Source organism: Panthera pardus, unplaced genomic scaffold (assembly GCF_024362965.1).
Source record: "Panthera pardus isolate Hobbes unplaced genomic scaffold, ASM2436296v1 HiC_scaffold_11, whole genome shotgun sequence".
Taxonomy (NCBI): Eukaryota; Metazoa; Chordata; class Mammalia; order Carnivora; family Felidae; genus Panthera; species Panthera pardus.
Window position 1 is genome coordinate 70,789 of NW_026526666.1, and position 18,616 is coordinate 89,404.

An 18,616-nucleotide genomic window follows, 5' to 3' on the forward strand; every position below is an offset into this window, starting at 1 on the left:
AGACATGGTGAGTGTTGCTGGGGTTGGGCGGGGAGTGAGGGAGGCCAAGTGCCTTTCAGGTCTGTTGAATCTGGCTGCCTATGGACGTCTCAATATACCCCAGACACATACTCATTGCTGTGATAAAATAGCTTGGGGTGGCTTGAGACAACCTGCTTGCAATGATAGGGTTAAATAGTGAAAGGCAGGTGATTTGAAGCATTAAAGTAGAGTTTAGGAGAGAGAGTGTCCCAAGTCCTGATGTGACTGATGGCAGTAAAACTGCAGAAGTGTCATCAAGGGTAATGACTGCAGTGGCCTTGGGTCTGTATTTCTACAGCCTTTTTGGCACTCCCATGATTACAGCAAGCCCAATCTTTACCTTCTTTAGTCACACTGTCACTTTCCCCATCAGACACCAGTCTTGAGCTTGTCTCCTCTTCTCACATTGCTCAATTCTGCTCCTATCACTTTCTTAAAATCTTCCTTAGCCAAGTAGACAGTTCATAAGATTCTTGGAAGCTATTCTACAGACAGAACACCCAGAAAAGGACAAGAACCCAGCTGGAGCCCCACACCTCCCTGGTGTTGTCTTCCCATGGTTGTCCCCGATGTGAGGAGATGAAAGGAGATCGGAGGCAACATGTGGAGCTTGGTCAGGGGCTAGGATTGAGCCTAGTGTGTGGTGTGAGGCAGTGCTGGAATGAGGTGGACAGATTCTCCTTCCCCCAACCAGAATAACTTGTCCCTGTTTCATGACCAGCAATTGGAAAACATTGATTTCAGGTACATGAGTGAAGTTATTTTTGTTTGGTTTGGTTTTGGTTTTGTTTCCTTTTAAGAAGTTGCTGAATGCACTGGGTGCTTTGGGGAACAGAATTAAAGATGTCTGTCCTCTTTTGGGAATTGGCCAAGAGAGTCCATTTCAACCATTGACTCACGCACAGGTTCTTTACACGGTGAGAGACAGAGGAGAAAAGACAAAGAGAATACAGGATCCCAGACTTCCAGGATTTATTCTGTATTATTGTAAATACTCACAGATTCAACTATAATACTGGGGACAAAGTCAGAATTAGTGACAGAAGCCATGGCCACCTGTTGGGACTGAGCTCATTAGGGATGGGTTCTGGGCAATAACTTTCTCTTCTCCCAGCCCCATCAAAGAAACATGCAGAAGGACAGGGTTAGGCAGGTTCACAGATGAAGTGGGCCACCAGGCTGGGGACCTGAGGTAAGAGAGGCCACTGGCTCTCTTGTCACTTGTGTGGGATGGCCTGAGAGCCTCTGAGACTGGGGGTGCTTACTTATATTTTGGGGGGCCATATACCTCCTGCTTCTGCTGCTGTTGGTCTATGAGGGGCATGACTTCTCCCCTCAGTGGATGGACTAGTAGGGGCTCTTGGACCTGGCCAGGAGCTGGGACAAATGCAGGCTGCGTCAGTTGGCCTTCCTGCTGCTCTGCTGGCTCTGGCTGCTGCTCTTCTCTCTTTTCCAGGTGCTCATTTCTCTTTGCTAGATCTCCATCCAGTTGCTGGCCCATGATCTTCTTCTCCTGTCCCAGCTGTTCCTTTTGCTGCTGCTTCCTTTGTGCTTTCTCCTGCTCCAGCTGCTGCTCCAGGTTTTTTGCTTCCTGATGTTCCTCACACTGTTCCTTTTGTTGCTGCTGCTGTATTTCCTGCTCCTTCTGCTGTTCCAGATGCTGTTCCAGGTGCAGTTCCTGCTCCTGTGACTCTTTCTGCTGCTGCTGTTCCAGATGTTGCTCCAGGTGAATTTCTTGCTCCTGTGACTCTTGCTGCTGCTGCTTCTGTTCCAGATGAAGTTCCTGCTCCTGTGACTCTTGCTGCTGCTGCTGCTGTTCTGGATGCTGTTCCAGGTGCAGTTCCTGCTCCTGTGACTCTTGTTGCTGCTGGCTCTGTTCCAGATGCTGTTCCAGGCAAAGTTCCTGCTCCTGTGACTTTTGCTGTTGCTGCTGCTGCTGCTGCTGTTCTGGATGCTGTTCCAGGCAAAGTTCCTGCTCATGTGTCTCTTGCTGCTGCTGCTTCTGTTCCAGATGCTGTTCCAGGTGAAGTTCCTGCTCCTGTGAGTCCTGCTGTTGCTGCTGCTGTTCCTGATGCTGTTCCTGCTGCTGTGAGTCTTGCTGTTGCTGCTGTTGCTGTTCCAGATGATGTTCCTGCTGCTGTGGCTCACATTGTTGCTCAGTCACCCCCTTCACGAGAGTTGTATGATTCTCCTCATGCTCCTGGGGGACCTCCCCTGGGAGCTTAGAGGGAATCTTCTGGCATAGGGCAGGCAATGGGGTTGGCTGCTTCACTTGCTCGGGCTGGGTATTGTTGGGAAGGCAAACAGGCTTGAGGGGCTCCTGACAGAGTGTGGGAGGCAGAGTCACTGGAAGAGTGTGTTGCTGGGACATCCTGGAAGCTGCTTTAGATCAACCTAAAAGACAGGAGGGGTCAGAAGGGTGACTGAAGGCAGAGGGAGTAGATGAATCCCTGAAATCTGTAGCAGTGCCTGGTTTCTCAGCATCCCTTCTCTTACCTTGGGTTGGGGCTCTCCTACCCACTCTGGGTTGCTGTTCCCCAGAATCACAGAGTGGAGGGGAGGAGGGGGACAGCCAAGAAAGGCCCTCCTGGGAACCTCTTGTTCCCAGAAAGAGCCAACAAAGAGGTCTGTCTTTGAAGTTTCTGGACAAGGGTCGGCTGGGTGCCATTTTTTGCCTAATCCTTGCTTCTGCCCTCGTTCCTTTTTTTTTTTTTTTTTTTAGAGAAAAAGAGAGTGTAAGCTGGGTAGGGACAGAGAGGGAAGGAAAGAGAGAGAATCCCAAGCAGGCCCTGCACTGTCAACGCAGAGTCGGACACAGGGCTTGATCCCAAACCACAAATCATGAGATCATGATCTGAGCTAAGACCAAGCTGGACACTTAAATCACTGAGCCATCCTGCCTCTGCCCTTACTTCTAATCTCCACTGACCAAGAAGGAACGATGAGCTCTGATGGGAAGAGGTGAGTCCCTAGGAAGAAAGGGACTTTGGAAGACTCCTGAGTCCTAGAAAATCAGTGGTCCATGCCAGGGTCATGGCACATGCCCTGGACTGGTCACATGACCTAGAATCTGCTTAAGTGTCGCACTGAAAGGCTGCCTGTTTCTGAGCAGGTCGCTTAGCCCCTCTGGGCCTCAGATTTCTCCTCTGAAAAGTTAGCAGATTGGCCTGTTCCACTCCATAGCTTTCTCTCATGACCTTTGGAGCTTCCACTGCAGCCCTAGCACCTGGGGGGTGGGGTGGGGTGGGGTGGAGGGAAGGCCTGGGAGGTTCCTGAGAAGTGGAGAGAGTTCTTTCAAGTCTTGTACCTTTCAGTTGCATTTTTCTGCCACTGCTTTGCCTAGGTCTCTCCAATTAGAAGTCTTTCCCCATTTTTCAGTCCTCCATTCTGCAGCATAGCAAGAGCCACATGCATTTCCCTCAACCCCTGCCCACTGATGAAGGCACAATCACAGACAGCCCAAGTAAGACAGTTCAGGGAAGAAATTGGCTCTACTCCTCTCATCCCCATCTCCTCTCTCTCTCTCTCCTCTCTCTCTGTCTCTCTCCCCGTCTCTCTCCAAAACATCAAACCAAGAAAAGATGGTACAGGAGAGGAGCAGATTGCTCTCTGTTCTGTATTTCCATGCCGTGGCATATGTCTCTCAGCATAGTGACCTGAGTCCATCTGGAAAGACATGGAGTCCAGCTGAATCCAGTCTGAGAGTGATCCACGCACCCACCCAGGCTAGCCACACAACCACACTCTAGTGTGCAGTGCCAGTCCCAGGGCTCCCAGCTAGTACTTACCAGACTCACAGTGGGGACAGCTGTGGAGGCCTCTAGTGCAGTGCTGAGCTGAGCAGGGGCCAGGGTGCCCTTATATGGTTCCCCAGCCCAGCCTCCTGCCCTGCTTGAAGAAGATGGACTGGTTTCACCACTCAAGTTGGTCAACTTCCTCCAGCCCTTTCCTGATTCATCACAGGCACCTGAAGCAGAAAACCCCTCAGGGTCCCTTTTCACAGAGACTCACAGAGGGCTCTGGGGACTGTCATTCCTGTGATACTCATCTGACCTGGGCATGGGGAGGTGAGGGAGGCATCTTGGGAAACTTGTCCCCTTTTTCTATTGCTTTGTGACTTCAGCCAAGCCTTTTCTCTGAATATCAATTTCTTCACTTGCAAAACAGGGTCATTCTCACAATTAGACCTAGCGATTCATTTCCAAGGGCACAGAATTGAAAGTTGTATGCCTCTATAGGATGTTCAGGCCAGCGTATGTGGTGTCAAGGTGGAAGAATCACATCTCATGAGGGATGAGTTTGCCAGACCACTAGCCCACAGCCTGTCTGCTCTCAGGAAATACCTATAACTCCGCTCTATGTGGAAATAAATCCTGGCTGGAGGGGGTCAGACTTTAGACCTAAAGAATCGAGTAGAAGGCTTGTAAGAGTCTTTTGCTGTGACCTAGGGGCTGTCTAGGTCCCATGTGCAAGTGTGTAGTTACAGAAGTTCTCAAGAAAGCCATGTTCATAAATAATCCAAAGCACGGATGAGTCCAGGCAAAGAAACAAGTATTAAATACACAATATATAAAATAATAAATATTGCTTTTTATGATTGCTTTTTATTGCTTTTTTCTACATTTTTTTGAAATGCATAATGGTTTTGATCAACACCAAATCATTCATTGCTTTCTCCAAACGATTCTCTAAAAATAGCTTAAGCAATCTTTCAGAGTAAGGGTTGAAACTTATCCCTCCTCAATGCTGAAAGTGACTAGCTCATCCAGAATAAAATCCAAACTCACTGCTATGGTTTCAAAGGCCCTCACAAAGTGTCCTCAGTTCCTAGGACAAGTCCAGGGCTCTCCACCTCAGGGCTTGGTGTCTACTCTCTTTCAACCAGCAAGCTCCTCCAGGGTCTCTGACTCTTTGTGTCTTTTAGCTTCAGTATAAGTGTTGGGGTCTGCCAGAGAGCCTTCCTTGACTACCTACCTAGAGGCTTATCTTCTGGTTCGCTTCATTTCACTAATAATAGTCGAGATTTGTTCACTTACTTATTTTTTATCTTTCCCACTGGAAAATAAGCTCCATAAGGCAGGGGGTTTGCCTGCTGTGTTTTCTGCAATGTCCCCAGAATCCATCATAACCATCACATATACAAAGTGCTCTATAAGTATTAGTTGAAGGAATGGATGAATGGTGAATTTCACCACTTGGAGATAACCACTATTAAACATTTTAGCATTGTGTATGTGCAAATGTGTGTGTAAACAAAATTGAATTATAACATGCTTTTCTTTTTTTTTAATGTTTATCCAGTTTTGAGAGACAGAGAATGAGCGTGAGCAGGGGAGGGGCAGAGAGAGTGGGGAGACACAGAATCTGAAGCAGGCTCTAGGCTCTGAGCTGTCAGCACAGAGCCTGACGCGGGGCTCAAACTAACAAACTGTGAGATCATAACCTGAGCTGAAGTCAGATGCTTAACTGACTGAGCCACCCAGGCGCCCTTAACATGCCTTTCTTTTTAATGATTGGTTAATGGCTTATTTTGTGGATATCATTTATTTAAACTCTCTTCTTTACAACCTAATCAAAAGGAAATATTAGAATAATATGAAAGCAAATACTCATTTCTGGGGCTAATTGTGAGGAATATTCTGATTCCCTGTGGTTTCCTGACAGGCATCTCCCTCCAGCCCCATAAATATCTATTTATAATGCTAATTTTGCCATGTTCCTAGAGCTCAGTCTGGAAAAACAGGTGGAGGGTCCTCTGCCCCTGGAGTACCACTGTCTGCTCATGCCATCTCTGTTCCCTGAACCCACCCAGGACCTCACACTTCCTCCCCCATAGCATAGGAACTACGTTATCTGCTGGGGCAAGAAAAGCCCTCTTCACACCCTTTGACCTCCCCTTCCCCAGTGAAGAACTAACCAAGTATCCTCACATGGACACTCATGCCTTGCACTTGGATGCTGACCTCACATGGGAGGAATCGGCCTCTCCCCAGCCCTTCACAGTCAGTCCCAGGGCAGCAGACCCTGCTCAAGGAAGTCACACCGGTCTTATGGGTTTCTAGGAGCTCTTATCTGCCAGATCTGCCTCCCGCCCTCTGATTCACAGCATAATGAGAGCTTTCGGGGGAAGACCGTGTGTGTGAACCTTTGGTCACTGGGCAAAGCTAGGGTGTGGGGAGAAGGGTGGAGTGGGGAACTGAGGGAGTCCATGTGGGCAGGGGAGGGTTTAGAGAAGCCCCAGCCTGTTAGGGGCTCAGAGGTGCCAGACTCTGCCCTCAGACTGCCCCATTTAGGTGACAGACATGCATGCATATGGAGGAGATTCAGTGTCTGTGTGAGTGACCTCACAGGCCCCGGGTGCACATGATGAGTCTGGGTAACTGTCCAGCCCCCGCCCAGTATAATGAGTATGAGCTCATATCCCATGACACATGCAGAGGACTTGACCCCAGCTCTTCCCCAACCCAGGGAGGCTCCAGATATTTCTGTCAAAGAAGCAGAAACTGGCTGGGTTCTCTTTCTCCCTAAGTGAGACAGCCCATTTGAACTGTTGCTTAGCTATAGGGAGAGGGAGCGTTGGTCACAGCATTTCACTGCTCTGGGGGCAGGCTGTCAAGGACAGCTCTTAGTAAGCTGTCAGTATGGGGTGATGGCAGATGGTCCTAGGAAGGTGACTTGGACCAGGAGGTCCCTCGTTCCCACTTTGGATGGCCATGCCCAAGCTGTTCCCTGGTGAGGCAGTGCCCCCACTCTCTGAGGCTGCTAACTTGTCCTTCTTCCCCATAAGCCTCCTCCTCTGCCAGAGTCACTGCCACTGACATCATCTCTCAATCTGCAACCTGCACTGGTAGGATCCCCACGTGCCCTGAGTCCTTACCGGCCTCCTTCACGGCCTCCTAAACCTGACCTTCACTTCTCATTTGCCTCTTGTGTCCATCTGTTGTTCCAGGAGGAAACAAAGCAAGGATGAGAGATGAGACCCATAAAGGGCCAGGAAGCTGATTCTCCTTCCCTGGGGCTCTGGATTGGCTCATGTGATGTGCCCTGTTTGTCTCTGTTTGTCTTCCTCTGGCTTCCCTTCCTTGACCTGTGGGATTGCTGGTTCCCACTTTCAGTCCCAGTGCTGATTGCTGTAGAAGGCAATGTGTGACTCTGCTCTTAGAAGAAGAAGAGCAAAGGCATGGAAGACTGTCAGTAGGGAGAAACAGAGATGCTTAGTGCCCTTCCCTCCAGCTGGCAGGTGCCCTTCCCCTTGGGCTCACTGTTTGGGAAATTGAATTCTTTGTGGTTGAATTTTGGCCCAGAATGCAGTGGCATGCTTGAACTAGAGGGGACTTAATGAATGGGGAAGGCCTCATCTGGTGCCTGGTGCATAGGAGCTTCCAAAAACAGCCGGGTGAATGCAAGGGGGCCAGATCCCTCTTGTGACAGGTGGGCACTGAAGTCTGGAGAGGAGACATGAGCTGCCCAAGAGCCTATAGGAGGTCTGCGATTGAGCTAGGTTTAAAACCACATGATCCTGATCTCCTTGTAGTGGGCTCTCTTCCCTACCAGGCTGCCTTCCCAGATGCCTGAGCATCTGATGGTAGTGACAGATTTCATTACGTAACTTCAGACATCTTCCAACTCTGTTTGTCAGCCATTTACTAACTGACCCCATTGTGGTCAGTTCTGGGTTTTATGGAAGAAGGGCCAGTCTTCTCTGGCTCAGATTCAGCAAAAATGCACTTGCTTTGACCCTCGTTAGTCCTGGGAACAGAAAGCTCTACTTCCTGGCTAGTATTGATGTATATTTTAGCCTAATACAACCTGGAGGAGTGTTACTTTTCAAGGATTGACACTGGCTTTGGAATAAGACAGCCCCGGATTTGAATCTCACTGTACCTCTTGTTATCTGGACATGTCACATTTACTCTATGGCCCTTAGTTTCCTTTTCTATTAAATGGGAATACAAATGCCTCCTTCTATTCCTGTGAGGATTTGGTGAGGTAATATATGTGGTTAGCACATAGACTGCACTCAAACTGTTTTATTGTTGGGAGTCATGGCCATGTTTTCTGATGGAAGTCAGTGTGTTACCTGCCTAAATATATAGTTTTAAGGATAAATGGTATTCCAGAGCCAACAGATTTAACCTTCTCATTTTGCCAGTGAGAGGCCTAAAGCCCCAAAGGCCCACAGTGCATGGGAGTGGAATGGAGACAGAAGTCAGGTCTCCGATTTCCCATTTGCTCCTTCTTGGGGTCAGTCTGCTCCTGGGCCTCTGGCAGTGCTTCAGCTTAGCCCACAAGATGGTCTCTCTTGTGCACATGAGTCCCCATGTGGACCAGTTGTGTTCCCTTATGCTGGGCTCACTGAGAAATCCAAACGAGATCGCATTCCTACAGCATGATAGCTCCTGGAGGGGCCTGAGGGCCTGTGTGGGAAGAAGACAGGCAGCTATTTGGGTCTAACTTTGATGTGGACAACAAAAGGAATCCAGTTCCTTTTATTGTGACAGTTGAGGAGTGCACGGACAGCCAGATATTGGTGACAAGGTCTCCACCAGCCACACAGAATGCAGATTATGGGCAAAGAACACGTGGGGCAAGACTTCACCAGGCTGTGTGCAGGATCTGAAGGCGCTGGGAAGGACACACCTGGTGGAAGGCAGACTGGAAGAGTGATAAGGCCACGGGTGGAGGGAATAGTGAGGGACATCACAGAGCAGAGACACGAGGCAGGTGCAGAACAAAAGGGGAGAGAGGGACCAAGTCCAGCTGTGCAGCCCCTGAGAAGGGTTGCCAGTGATCAGACAAATCAAAGGAGGCAGGACTTGGCCCCAGGACTTGGCCGACCTCCTGGCTTTACACTCTCCAGCCCTCTTCCTCCCCTGCTCGTTAGGGAGGATGGGGCACCAGACCCTGCATCAGCTGCCTCCTGAGAGGAGTAATTAGTCTTAGAATTACTTCTGCAAGAGGTTGCAGGGCCACTCAGATACCTGTGGTATATGCGTGCACACACGTGTGTATATACAAGTGTGTGTGAGTGAGTGTGTGCGGGTGTGTGTGATTGGGGCCATCTGGAGGAGAGGCTTTCACTAGGAGGAGTTAGTGCCTACATTTCCCTGCCTCTCTTGGATCCTACTGAGCTCCTGTGAGCTGTCCCAGCATGGCCCCTTTCTAACCTCATCTATATCATGAAGCTGTCCAACTGGCCCAGGCCACCAGATGGGTTGGTGTGGTCCAGACTATAAAACAGTGCCTATTTCCTCCCTGAAATGTGCCTTCCCACTTAACTATCTCCAGCAAACCGGGCCCCAGTGCAGAGTCAGTACACATGCTGGCATCTGGGGCCCCACTTGAGCCAGTGTACTGGTGTGGGCCTTGGTCTGCCACCCTACCTTCCCAGCTGGACAGGGAGATACTGATAACTTCAGGAAGTCCTAGATTTATGTGGGGGGGGGGGGGGCTGCATCTGCTCTCAGGAAAGCCCCATTGGATGAAGCCATAGGTACAGAAACTGAGACATGTGGGTACCCTTCAATGCCATACCACATGAGCACTCAACTACCTGGCCTTGCATGGATGCAAGTGAGAACAGACCAGGACTACAAGAGTCCCCCTGGGAAGAATGTGAAGGAAACAAACCTACAAAGACTGCTGTTTCTGAGATATAGTGCAAAATTCTCCTCATCCTCTGTCTAATTTAATTCTCTGTATGTCACAGATGAGGGACTGAGGTACACAGCAGTGTAGCAACTGACCAGTGGTCCCACAGCCAGCAAGTGCATCCTGGGCCAACCTCTTTCTCCACCACTGAAGACAGAGATGCCCACTGAATGTGATAGTAACAGGAGTCCTTCTGTGTCCCCAGGACGAGCCCAGGGCTGCCACAGAGAAAGATTAGAGAGCTGCAAAGCATAGACAGGCAAGATGAAAACTGCAGGAGTGTTATTTTCCTGCCACTCAGGTTTTACTGGAAAGCTTGTGTGGCGTGGGATGGGGGCAGGAAGGGGAAAGAGAGGTCAGAGGGCTTTGGGGAAGAAAGGCAGGTTCAGGGCTTCTCCTTACAGACAAGTTCTTGCTTGCTGGACTTCAGCCTTGCCCTCCTCTCTTCCCTGTGCCCAGTTTCTGGTGTTTCTCCCAGGAGGCTCTGGTCCCAGAGCCATCTCCTGGCAGTAAAGGATCCAGGTCTGAGAGAGCTGATGCTGGAAGGGCCTTCACAGTCAGTGAGTCCAACTGGCTTTGCAAAAGACGACGCAGTTTAGAGAGAGGAAAGAAGCACGCAGATCACACCAGGGTCAGCAGCAGGTCTGAGCCAGGCCCAGCTCTCCTGAGTTCACTTATACTGACCTCTATATCTTTGTACATTCCATTCTCTCTGCTGACATAACTTTTTCACTTTATGTCTTATTGCTTTTTCATTCAACTGCTATTTATTGAGAGTTTCCTGTGAGCCCTTGTTCTAGGTAGTAGGGGCACAGCATTGAAGAAAAGAAGTGAATATGCCCACCCTCCTAAAGCTGTCATCCCAGTTCAGGGGGCAGACAATGAGCAAAAATAAATGCATACCCAGAATATAAAGCATGTGAGAAATACTCTGTAGAAAAATAGGGCAAGAAAGAGGTTTATGGAGTGCTAGGAGAGGGGATGTAGTTTATTTTAAATGGAGTAGTCAGGAGAGACCTCACAGCAGGAGCCTAATAAAAATGACTCATTGTGAGGATAAGTGGGGGAGAGGAAACAGCAGGGGCCATGTCCCTGAGGCAGGGCCTTGCCTGGCATGTTCTGGAACCAGCAAGCAGGTGAGTATGGCTGGGCATGTGTGAACAAGGGACAGAGATGTAATAGAGGAGGGCGCAGAAGTGGGTGATGGTGGGCAGTGCAGGAAATCATGCAGCATCTTGGGCTTTCATGGTGGAAGAGACGAGAAGCCACATAGAGCAATGGCATCATCTGACTTACTCTGAAAGGGGTCTCCCAGGCAAGGATGGAAACAGTTGGGCAACTGTGCTAATGGAGCAGTGGCATGGACCTAGGGGGATGGCAGTAGAGGCAGGGAGCAGTAGTCAGATTACAGACGTGTTGTAATGATGGAGTCAGTGAGATTCTCTAACAGATTAGATCTAAGGTACAGATGGGAGCCAACAGGAACTCAAAAGTTCTTGAATGGCTGTAAGGATACAGCCGCCATTCCCAGTGATAGAGAAGACCATGGAAGGAGCTGGTTTTGTGGAAAAGATCAGTAGTGAGCTTTGGGGCATGCTATGTTTGGGGTGCCCATTAGATATCCAAGTAGACAATTAGATATACCATCTTGAGTTCAGAAGAAGGGTTCATGCAATGGTTGTAAGTTTGGAATCATCAGCCTATCAATAGCATTTGAATCATGGGCCAGGATGAGATCATCATGGGAATGAATACAGATAGAAAAGAGGAGAAGCTCACGGACAGTCCCCTGAATCACTCCAATGGTAAGTGGTCAGATGAGGAGGAGGTCAGTGAAGACTGAGGAAAACTGGGGAAGAGCAGCCAGTGGGGTAAGAAATGCACCCTGAGAATGGGGTCTGCTGGAAGTCATGCGGAGACGGGGCCAAGGAGGGGCATAGACACGGGAGAAATGCTGTACAGATGAGGACTGAGAATGCCACGGGGCTAGGTAACGTGGAGTCTGTTGCTGACCTTGACAAGGAAGCCAAAGGTAGCAGTGAGTATGAAAGCCAGAATGTGGTGGCTTCAAGAGCAAAAGAGAAGAGGGAACTTGAGAACAGTGAGAATAGACAGTATTTCCAAAGAATGTTGTAGTGAGAAGCAGATGAATGGGGTACCAGCTGGTGCTGACTCCCTTCCTCTAGCTCCTAAACCTGACACCTGGCTCTACCCTTCCTCTGCTGGGGAGTCATTACCGACAGACCACAGTCCATGAGGCCTTGGTCATGCTACACCCTGTGTTTGTTTCAGCCCTCCTCCCACTCCCCAATTCCTATTGGTGGAGGGTTTGCCTTCAGACTGGGACTCTCCCGCTTGTTCCCTGTTCCTGGGGACCTCTTCTGCAGATGTCCCCGTGACCTACTTGTGCATGTTAGCTAGACCTCTACTTCAAATGTCACCCTTCTGAGATGGCCCCTCTCACCCTACCTAAAACAAAGCACTGACTGCACCACACTATCTGCCTCATGACAGCTCTCAGCACTGTTTGAACTTACATTATTTATTTGTGTGCTTGCTTCACTAGAATGCAAGTTCATGAGAGTGGGACTCCCACCCATGTGAGCTTCCTGACTTCCCCAGTGCCTAGACCCACACGTCCATCTCCTTCCTAAATACCTCTTACAGGAATGAATCTCCTCATGTTAAAGAGGAACATGTGCTTTTCCATAAATAAACTTAACATCTAATATCTACTCATCATTCCTGATGACAGAAAACATCACGTGTTCAAATTCCTGATAAAGTCAGGCAAGTCTGGTTTAACCTTAGGCACTGTAGGATCTCCTCTCCCACTCCTGCTTTATGGATGGTATAAGTTTTTAGATGTCTTCCATGAGTCCCAAAAGTCTGCTTAGAAACTTCAAAAAGTTTATTTTGAGGATCCAGCCCCAGACCCTCACCTGGATTGCATGCTGCTGACCAGAGGGATGTGCTTTGTGGGAGAGAAAGGATGGGGTCTCAATATTCCAAAATTTTGCAGCCCCCATGCTGTCTCTCCTTTTTTGTGGCAGTGATCATGTGACTTTGTAAACACCCTTTCCTTTAATAGCCCCAAGTTTCCAAGAGCAAAAACAAGACTCCATGTGTCCTCTGGCATCTGCTGGTGGTATTTCTGTGCTTAGAGTTTCACTGCTTCACTCCCTGCCTCCAGCTGGGGCAACAGCAGGAACTTTAGCCACTTTCCATCCCTGCCTCTAAGCAGCTCCAAGCAGCAAAGGAAGCTGAGTGGGTGATGCCAAAGATAAGTGTGAAATCTTCATTCAGGGATGAGAAGAGTGTGCTGAGTCCTGGCACCTCTGAAGGGCTCGATGGCTAATAAAGTCAGGTGAGCCCCAGCCCTCCTGAGGGGTCTGTGTTGGACCCACCTCCAGGAAGTAGGCAAAAGGGAGAGGGGCTGGAGCCAGGAATTTACCTGGAGATTTTACCTGGAGAGAGAAACATTCCAGCTGGCTGAGGCTCAGGGAGCCCAATCTTCTGTAGCTTCCTAGGCCTTGCATAGTATGAACATTTTTGGTGTGTACAGCATGACATCAGAGTTTAAAAATACAGTTTGCAATTTTTGCCCATGACTCCTAAATGCAACTCATCCAGTTCATTCAGTGCTCAACCAAGCACACAGCAATCAATTTAGTCCTGGGCGGAGGAGAGGGAGCTAGCTGTATTGGACTACTAAAGACTCATTTGCATCTCTCCAAAATGCCACCATGCTAATATGAGTTTTCTGTCATTGAAATAATTCCTCTTTCCCCTCAGTTTTATGGAAGTATAATTGAAATATGCCATGTAAGTTTAAGGTGTCCAGCATGATGTTTTCATACACACATATATTGCAGGATGATTATTCACAATAAGCTTAGCTATCACTTCACATGATCTACTCACTTTCAAGTATATAACAGCGTATTGTTAAGTCTAGTCACCATGCTGTAAATTCCCAGAATTTACTCATTTTATAACTGGAATTTGTACTCTCTGTGAACAACATCTCCTTTTCCCCACCCCCACTCCCTGGCAGCCACCATTCCTCTGTCTGCCTCCATGTTTGGCTTTCTTACATTCCACATGTAAGAGAGAACGCACGGTAATTCTCTTTGTCTAATTTATTTCACTTTACATAATGTCCTCAAAGTATCCCACACCTTCTTCCATTCATCCATTGATAGATTGTTTCCATGTTTTGGCTATTGTAAATAATGCTGCAATGAACATGGGGGTGCAGGTATCTACTCAACATAGTGATTGCGTTTGAAATTGTTCCTTTTTATTCACAATACTTCTTTGACTTCACTTCCCTCACCACCCCACATCCAACCTTTTAGAGTGGATTGGACCATTGTCTTAACATTAGGGTTCCTGTTTTCTGATTCAGGAGCAGGTTGGCAGCATCAAGGTCCTGGACCTTGGGGATTTCCATCACACTCCAAATGTTTATGCCCATGACCCCAGCCTTTAATGAAAGGCCCAAGAAACTTCCTTATCACATTTTAAAAAGGTTTTCCAGTCTCATTTTTAGTCTCCTGAGCCTAGAAGTCTCCTGAGTCTGGGCCATGGCACACAGCCTATGACCAGAATCATACCCCCTGCAGCCTCAGCAGAGAGCTTCTGCCTTTGCTTTTTATGCCATGAGGCTGTGCTCAGGAAGGAACCCAAAGAAATATGTGGAGAAAATATGTATTCCCAGGAAGGATTAGGTTTTTGGAGTTAAAAAAATGCTTTATACTAACACAGCATTTATACCTGTTGTATCTGTTCACCTGTGTTGCTTTTAAACTGCAAGCATCACAGTACAGATTTGACTTATTTATTTACTTTATCTATTTATATATTTCAGAAGGGTATCACATAGAACCTGGCACTTATTTGGTGCTCAAACAAATCATTGGGAAAGCACAGTGAACTGCCATTTCTATGAGCATAAGGTAAAAAAGAACAGATTTATGCCTCTACCTTAAAAAGTTAAAAAAGAAAAAAGACACTACATGAGACAAAGGTTGTTAGGCTACTAGACACATCAGGCAATGAAGGAAAATAAATACTTTTTCAAAACCCAAATCTAAAATAATTTAACACCAGCAGACTCTGAACCATAAGAAATGTTAAAGCAGTCCTTCAGGATCAAGGAAAGTGACATTAAATGGAATTATGGCTCCATACAGAGGAAGAAAGAGCCGTGTAACTGGTAACCACTTGGAGGAAAGCAAAAGACTTTTGCTTATTGTTTATTTTTTTAATGTTTATTTTTGAGAGAGAGAGACAGAGCATGAGTGGGGAGGAGCAGAGAAATAGAGAGACACAGAAACCGAAGCAGGCTCCAGACTCTGAGCTGTCAGCAGAAAACCCGACATGGGGCTCAAACTTACGAACCATGAGATCATGACCTGACCCAAAGTCGGATGCTATCAACTGAGCCACCCAGGTGCCCTTTTTGCTTACTGTTTAAACCTAAAGAATATATGATTATTTAATGCAAAATTGAGAGCAATGTATGATGACAATATAATTTGTTATATGTATAATATGTATACATGTAGAAGAGAAAAGTATCACACCAACAGCACTGGGGCCAGAAGGGGAGAAAGGGAAGCACACTCTTTATAAGTTTTTATGCTACAAGGGAAGGGGTAGAATGTGGAGGTGGGCTGTGCTGAGTTAGAGATCCATACAGTAAATCCAGTGTAACCACCAAAATTACACAGTGAAGAGTTACAGAAAAGTCAACAACAGAGATGAGATGAGATCATATAAAATTCAGTGCAAAAGAAAACAGAAAATAGGCAAGACAGAAAACAAATCTCAGGATGCTAGATTAAACTCAACCATAGCAATAATCACACTACAGGCAGTGATCTAAATACTCTGACTAAAAGGCAGAGATTGTCAATTTGAATTTTAAAAGACCCAATTATACATATTTTTTAATTTTTGAAAAAATTTACATCCATGTTAGTTAGCATATAGTGCAATAATTTCAGGAGTAGAATCCAGTGATATATCTCCCACATATAACACCCAGTGCTCATCCCAGCAAGTGTCCTCCTAAATACTCCTTGTCCATTTAGTCCATCTCCCCTCCCACAACCCCTCCAGCAATCCTCAGTTTGTTCTCTGTATTTAAGAGTCTCTTATGTTTTGTCCCTCTCCCTGTTTTTATATTGTTTTTGGTTCCCTCCCCTATGTTCATCTGTTTTATATCTTAAATTCCATATATGAATGAAGTCATAACATCCTATGATATTTGTCTTTCTCTGACTGACCAATTTCACTTAGCACAATACACTCTAGTTCCATCCATGTTGTTGCAAATGGCAAGATTTCATTCTTTTTTAAAATTTTTTAATGTTTATTTTTGAGAGAGAGACAGACAGACAGAGTGTGAGCAGGGGAGGGGCAGGGAGAGGGAGACACAGAATCCAAAGCAGGCTTCAGGTTCTGAGGTGTCAGCACAGAGCCTGACCTGGGGCTCGAACTCACGAACCATGAGATCATGACCTGAGCCAAATGCTTAACCGACTGAGCCACCCAGGTGCCCCATAATTTTATTATTCTTGGTTGCCAAGTAATATTCCAGTGTGTGTGTGTGTGTGTGTGTGTGTATCACTTCAAGTATATATTATCTGGGAGGAATCCATTTCAAATATAAGGACACAAATAAGTTAAAAGTACAATAAATGCTTGCCTTCTACCAATCAAAAGAAAGCTGAAGTGGGTAGCTGACTTCAAAGTAGATTTTAGAGCAAAGAATATTACCAGGGATACAAGGTCATCTTTTAAAGATTAAGAGGCAATTTATGAAGAGGATATAATAAATCTAAGAATTTGTTAATCTAATCAGAGATTTTCAAAATATATAAAGCAAAACTATTAGAATTACAAGAAACAACAGAGGAATTCACAGTTATGGCCAGAGGTCTCAACACGACTCACTTAATATTTGACAAAACAAGGTGGTGTGAAATCAGTACAAATATAGAGGACTTGAATCATGCAGTGTAACAAATCAACCTAACTGCTACTATCAAATATGCCATGCAATGAAAGTAGAATGTATTTTCTTTTCAAGAGGACATGGAGTATTTACCAAGATGGAGCATATTCTCATCCATAAAATAAGACTTAATAAATTTAAGAAGATTCAAATCATACAAAGGATGTTATTTGATAACAGAGGAACAAAATTAGAAATAACAAAGATCTTTTGAAAATCTCCCAAAATTTGGAAAATAATAATTTGACATAATTATAACTCATAGATCAAAGGAGAAATCAAAAAGGAAATTAGGAAGTCTTTTGAACCAGAAAATAAAAACAACATATCAATAACTTTTAAATGTAGCTAAAACAGCACTTAGAGGAAAATTTATAACATTAAGGGCACATATTAGAAAAAGAAAAATTTCAAATTAATGGCCTTGGCTATCATCTTAAGTAACTAGAACAAAGAAACATAAATTAAACTCAAAGTAAGTGGAAGAAAGGAAATAATAAGGATAAGATCAGACATCAGTAAGACAAAACTGAAAGCAACATAGAAAACCAATGAAACAAAAAGCTGGTTCTTTAAGAAGACTGATAAAAATCAATGAAGTTGCCAGCCAGATGGAGTGGGAAACAAAGAGAGAAGACATGAAGGACCAGTACCTGAAATGAAAGAGGTCACCTTATTACCAATTCTATAGGTATGAAAAAATAATAAGAGCATACTATAAACAACTTTATGCTGATAAATAAAAACAGATAAAATATATTTCCTAAAAGACAAAAACTAACAACATTCATTCAAAAGGGAATAATCTGAAACACTCCAAATCATTTAAAGACATTGTATTTTTAATTAAAAACCTTCCCACAAGGAAACCTTCAGGCACAGATGGTGAATTCTAACAAACATCTAAGGAATGAATTATATCAATTCTCTCACAAATTGCTGTAGAAATTAAACAAAAAAAACCCCAAAACTGTAGATCAGTATCCCTCATTAACACAGAAGCAAAACTTCTTAAAATTTAGCAAATCAAATAAAAGGACATGTAAAAAAGGATTAAGCAAACCCAGTCAAATAGGGTTTATCTTAGAAATGCAAGGTCTTTTTAACATTCAAAAATCAATCAATATAATTCACCGTATTAACGGACTATAATCATCTCAATAATGCAGACTTTTTTTTTTTTTCAAAATCCAACATTCATTTTTGTTAAAAACTCTTAGCAGAGTAGGAAGAGAATGAGCATCCTCAAGTGACAGGGAAAAAAGATAAAATGTATACAAAACCTTATGAATCTACATGAAGTTATTAACACTAATAAGCAGTATACAAGATTGGTAAACAAAAATAATTGTGTTTTTACATACTAACAGTGAAAATCAGAAACTGAAGATAAAACATTCTGTTTGCAATATGATCACTTTGATAATACATATGAAATATGTAGGGAAAATATGACAAAATATGTGCAAAACTTGTTCACTGAAAATTACAAAATTTTAAATAATTAAAGGTAAGCTAATAAATGAAGAGATAATTTCATATTTATGAATTGAAACACTCAATATTGTTAAGATGTCCATTCTTCTTCAAATTAATCTATAGATTTAATTAAATCCTGGTCAAAATTTCAACAGGATTTTCTTTCTTTTTTTGTGTGTGGAACTTGACAAGTTTATTCTAAAATTCATATGGAAGTGCAAAGGACCTAGAATAGCTAAAACAATTTTCAAAAATAACAAAATTAGAGAACCTACATTATCTGACTTCAAGACTTCTATAAAGTACAGTAAATAAGACAATAGTGGTAGAATAGAAAAATTGACCAAAGGAACAAAATAAGAATTCAGAGATAAATACAAACAGATACAGCTATTTGATTTTTGACAGAGATGCACAGGCAATTGAGAAAAGGTAGTC

The 18,616-nt window shown here is 45.1% G+C and overlaps 1 protein-coding gene across 3 annotated transcripts; it reads right to left on the minus strand.

Annotated features, from left to right (window-relative positions):
* Positions 1 to 976: 976 nt before the first annotated feature.
* On the minus strand, positions 977 to 3,930 carry IVL (involucrin). 3 transcript variants are annotated; one of them, XM_053889384.1, is made up of 3 exons: positions 3,810 to 3,930; positions 2,033 to 2,415; positions 977 to 1,855 (listed from the first exon to the last, which is right to left on the minus strand). In XM_053889384.1, the coding sequence occupies exons 2-3, from the start codon at positions 2,390 to 2,392 to the stop codon at positions 1,283 to 1,285; spliced, it is 933 nt and encodes a 310-aa protein (XP_053745359.1). In that variant the 5' UTR covers positions 2,393 to 2,415; positions 3,810 to 3,930; the 3' UTR covers positions 977 to 1,282. The 3 variants fall into 3 exon arrangements, with proteins under 3 accessions (XP_053745359.1, XP_019295123.2, XP_019295124.2); XM_019439578.2 differs by having other exon boundaries at positions 977 to 2,415; XM_019439579.2 differs by lacking the exon at positions 3,810 to 3,930 and adding an exon at positions 3,329 to 3,460 and having other exon boundaries at positions 977 to 2,415.
* Positions 3,931 to 18,616: the final 14,686 nt, after the last annotated feature.

Coding starts and splice junctions, on each gene's coding strand:
- IVL (XM_019439578.2), bottom strand. CDS start 2,392: ATGTCCCAGCAACACACTCTTCCAGTGACTCTGCCTCCCACACTCTGT.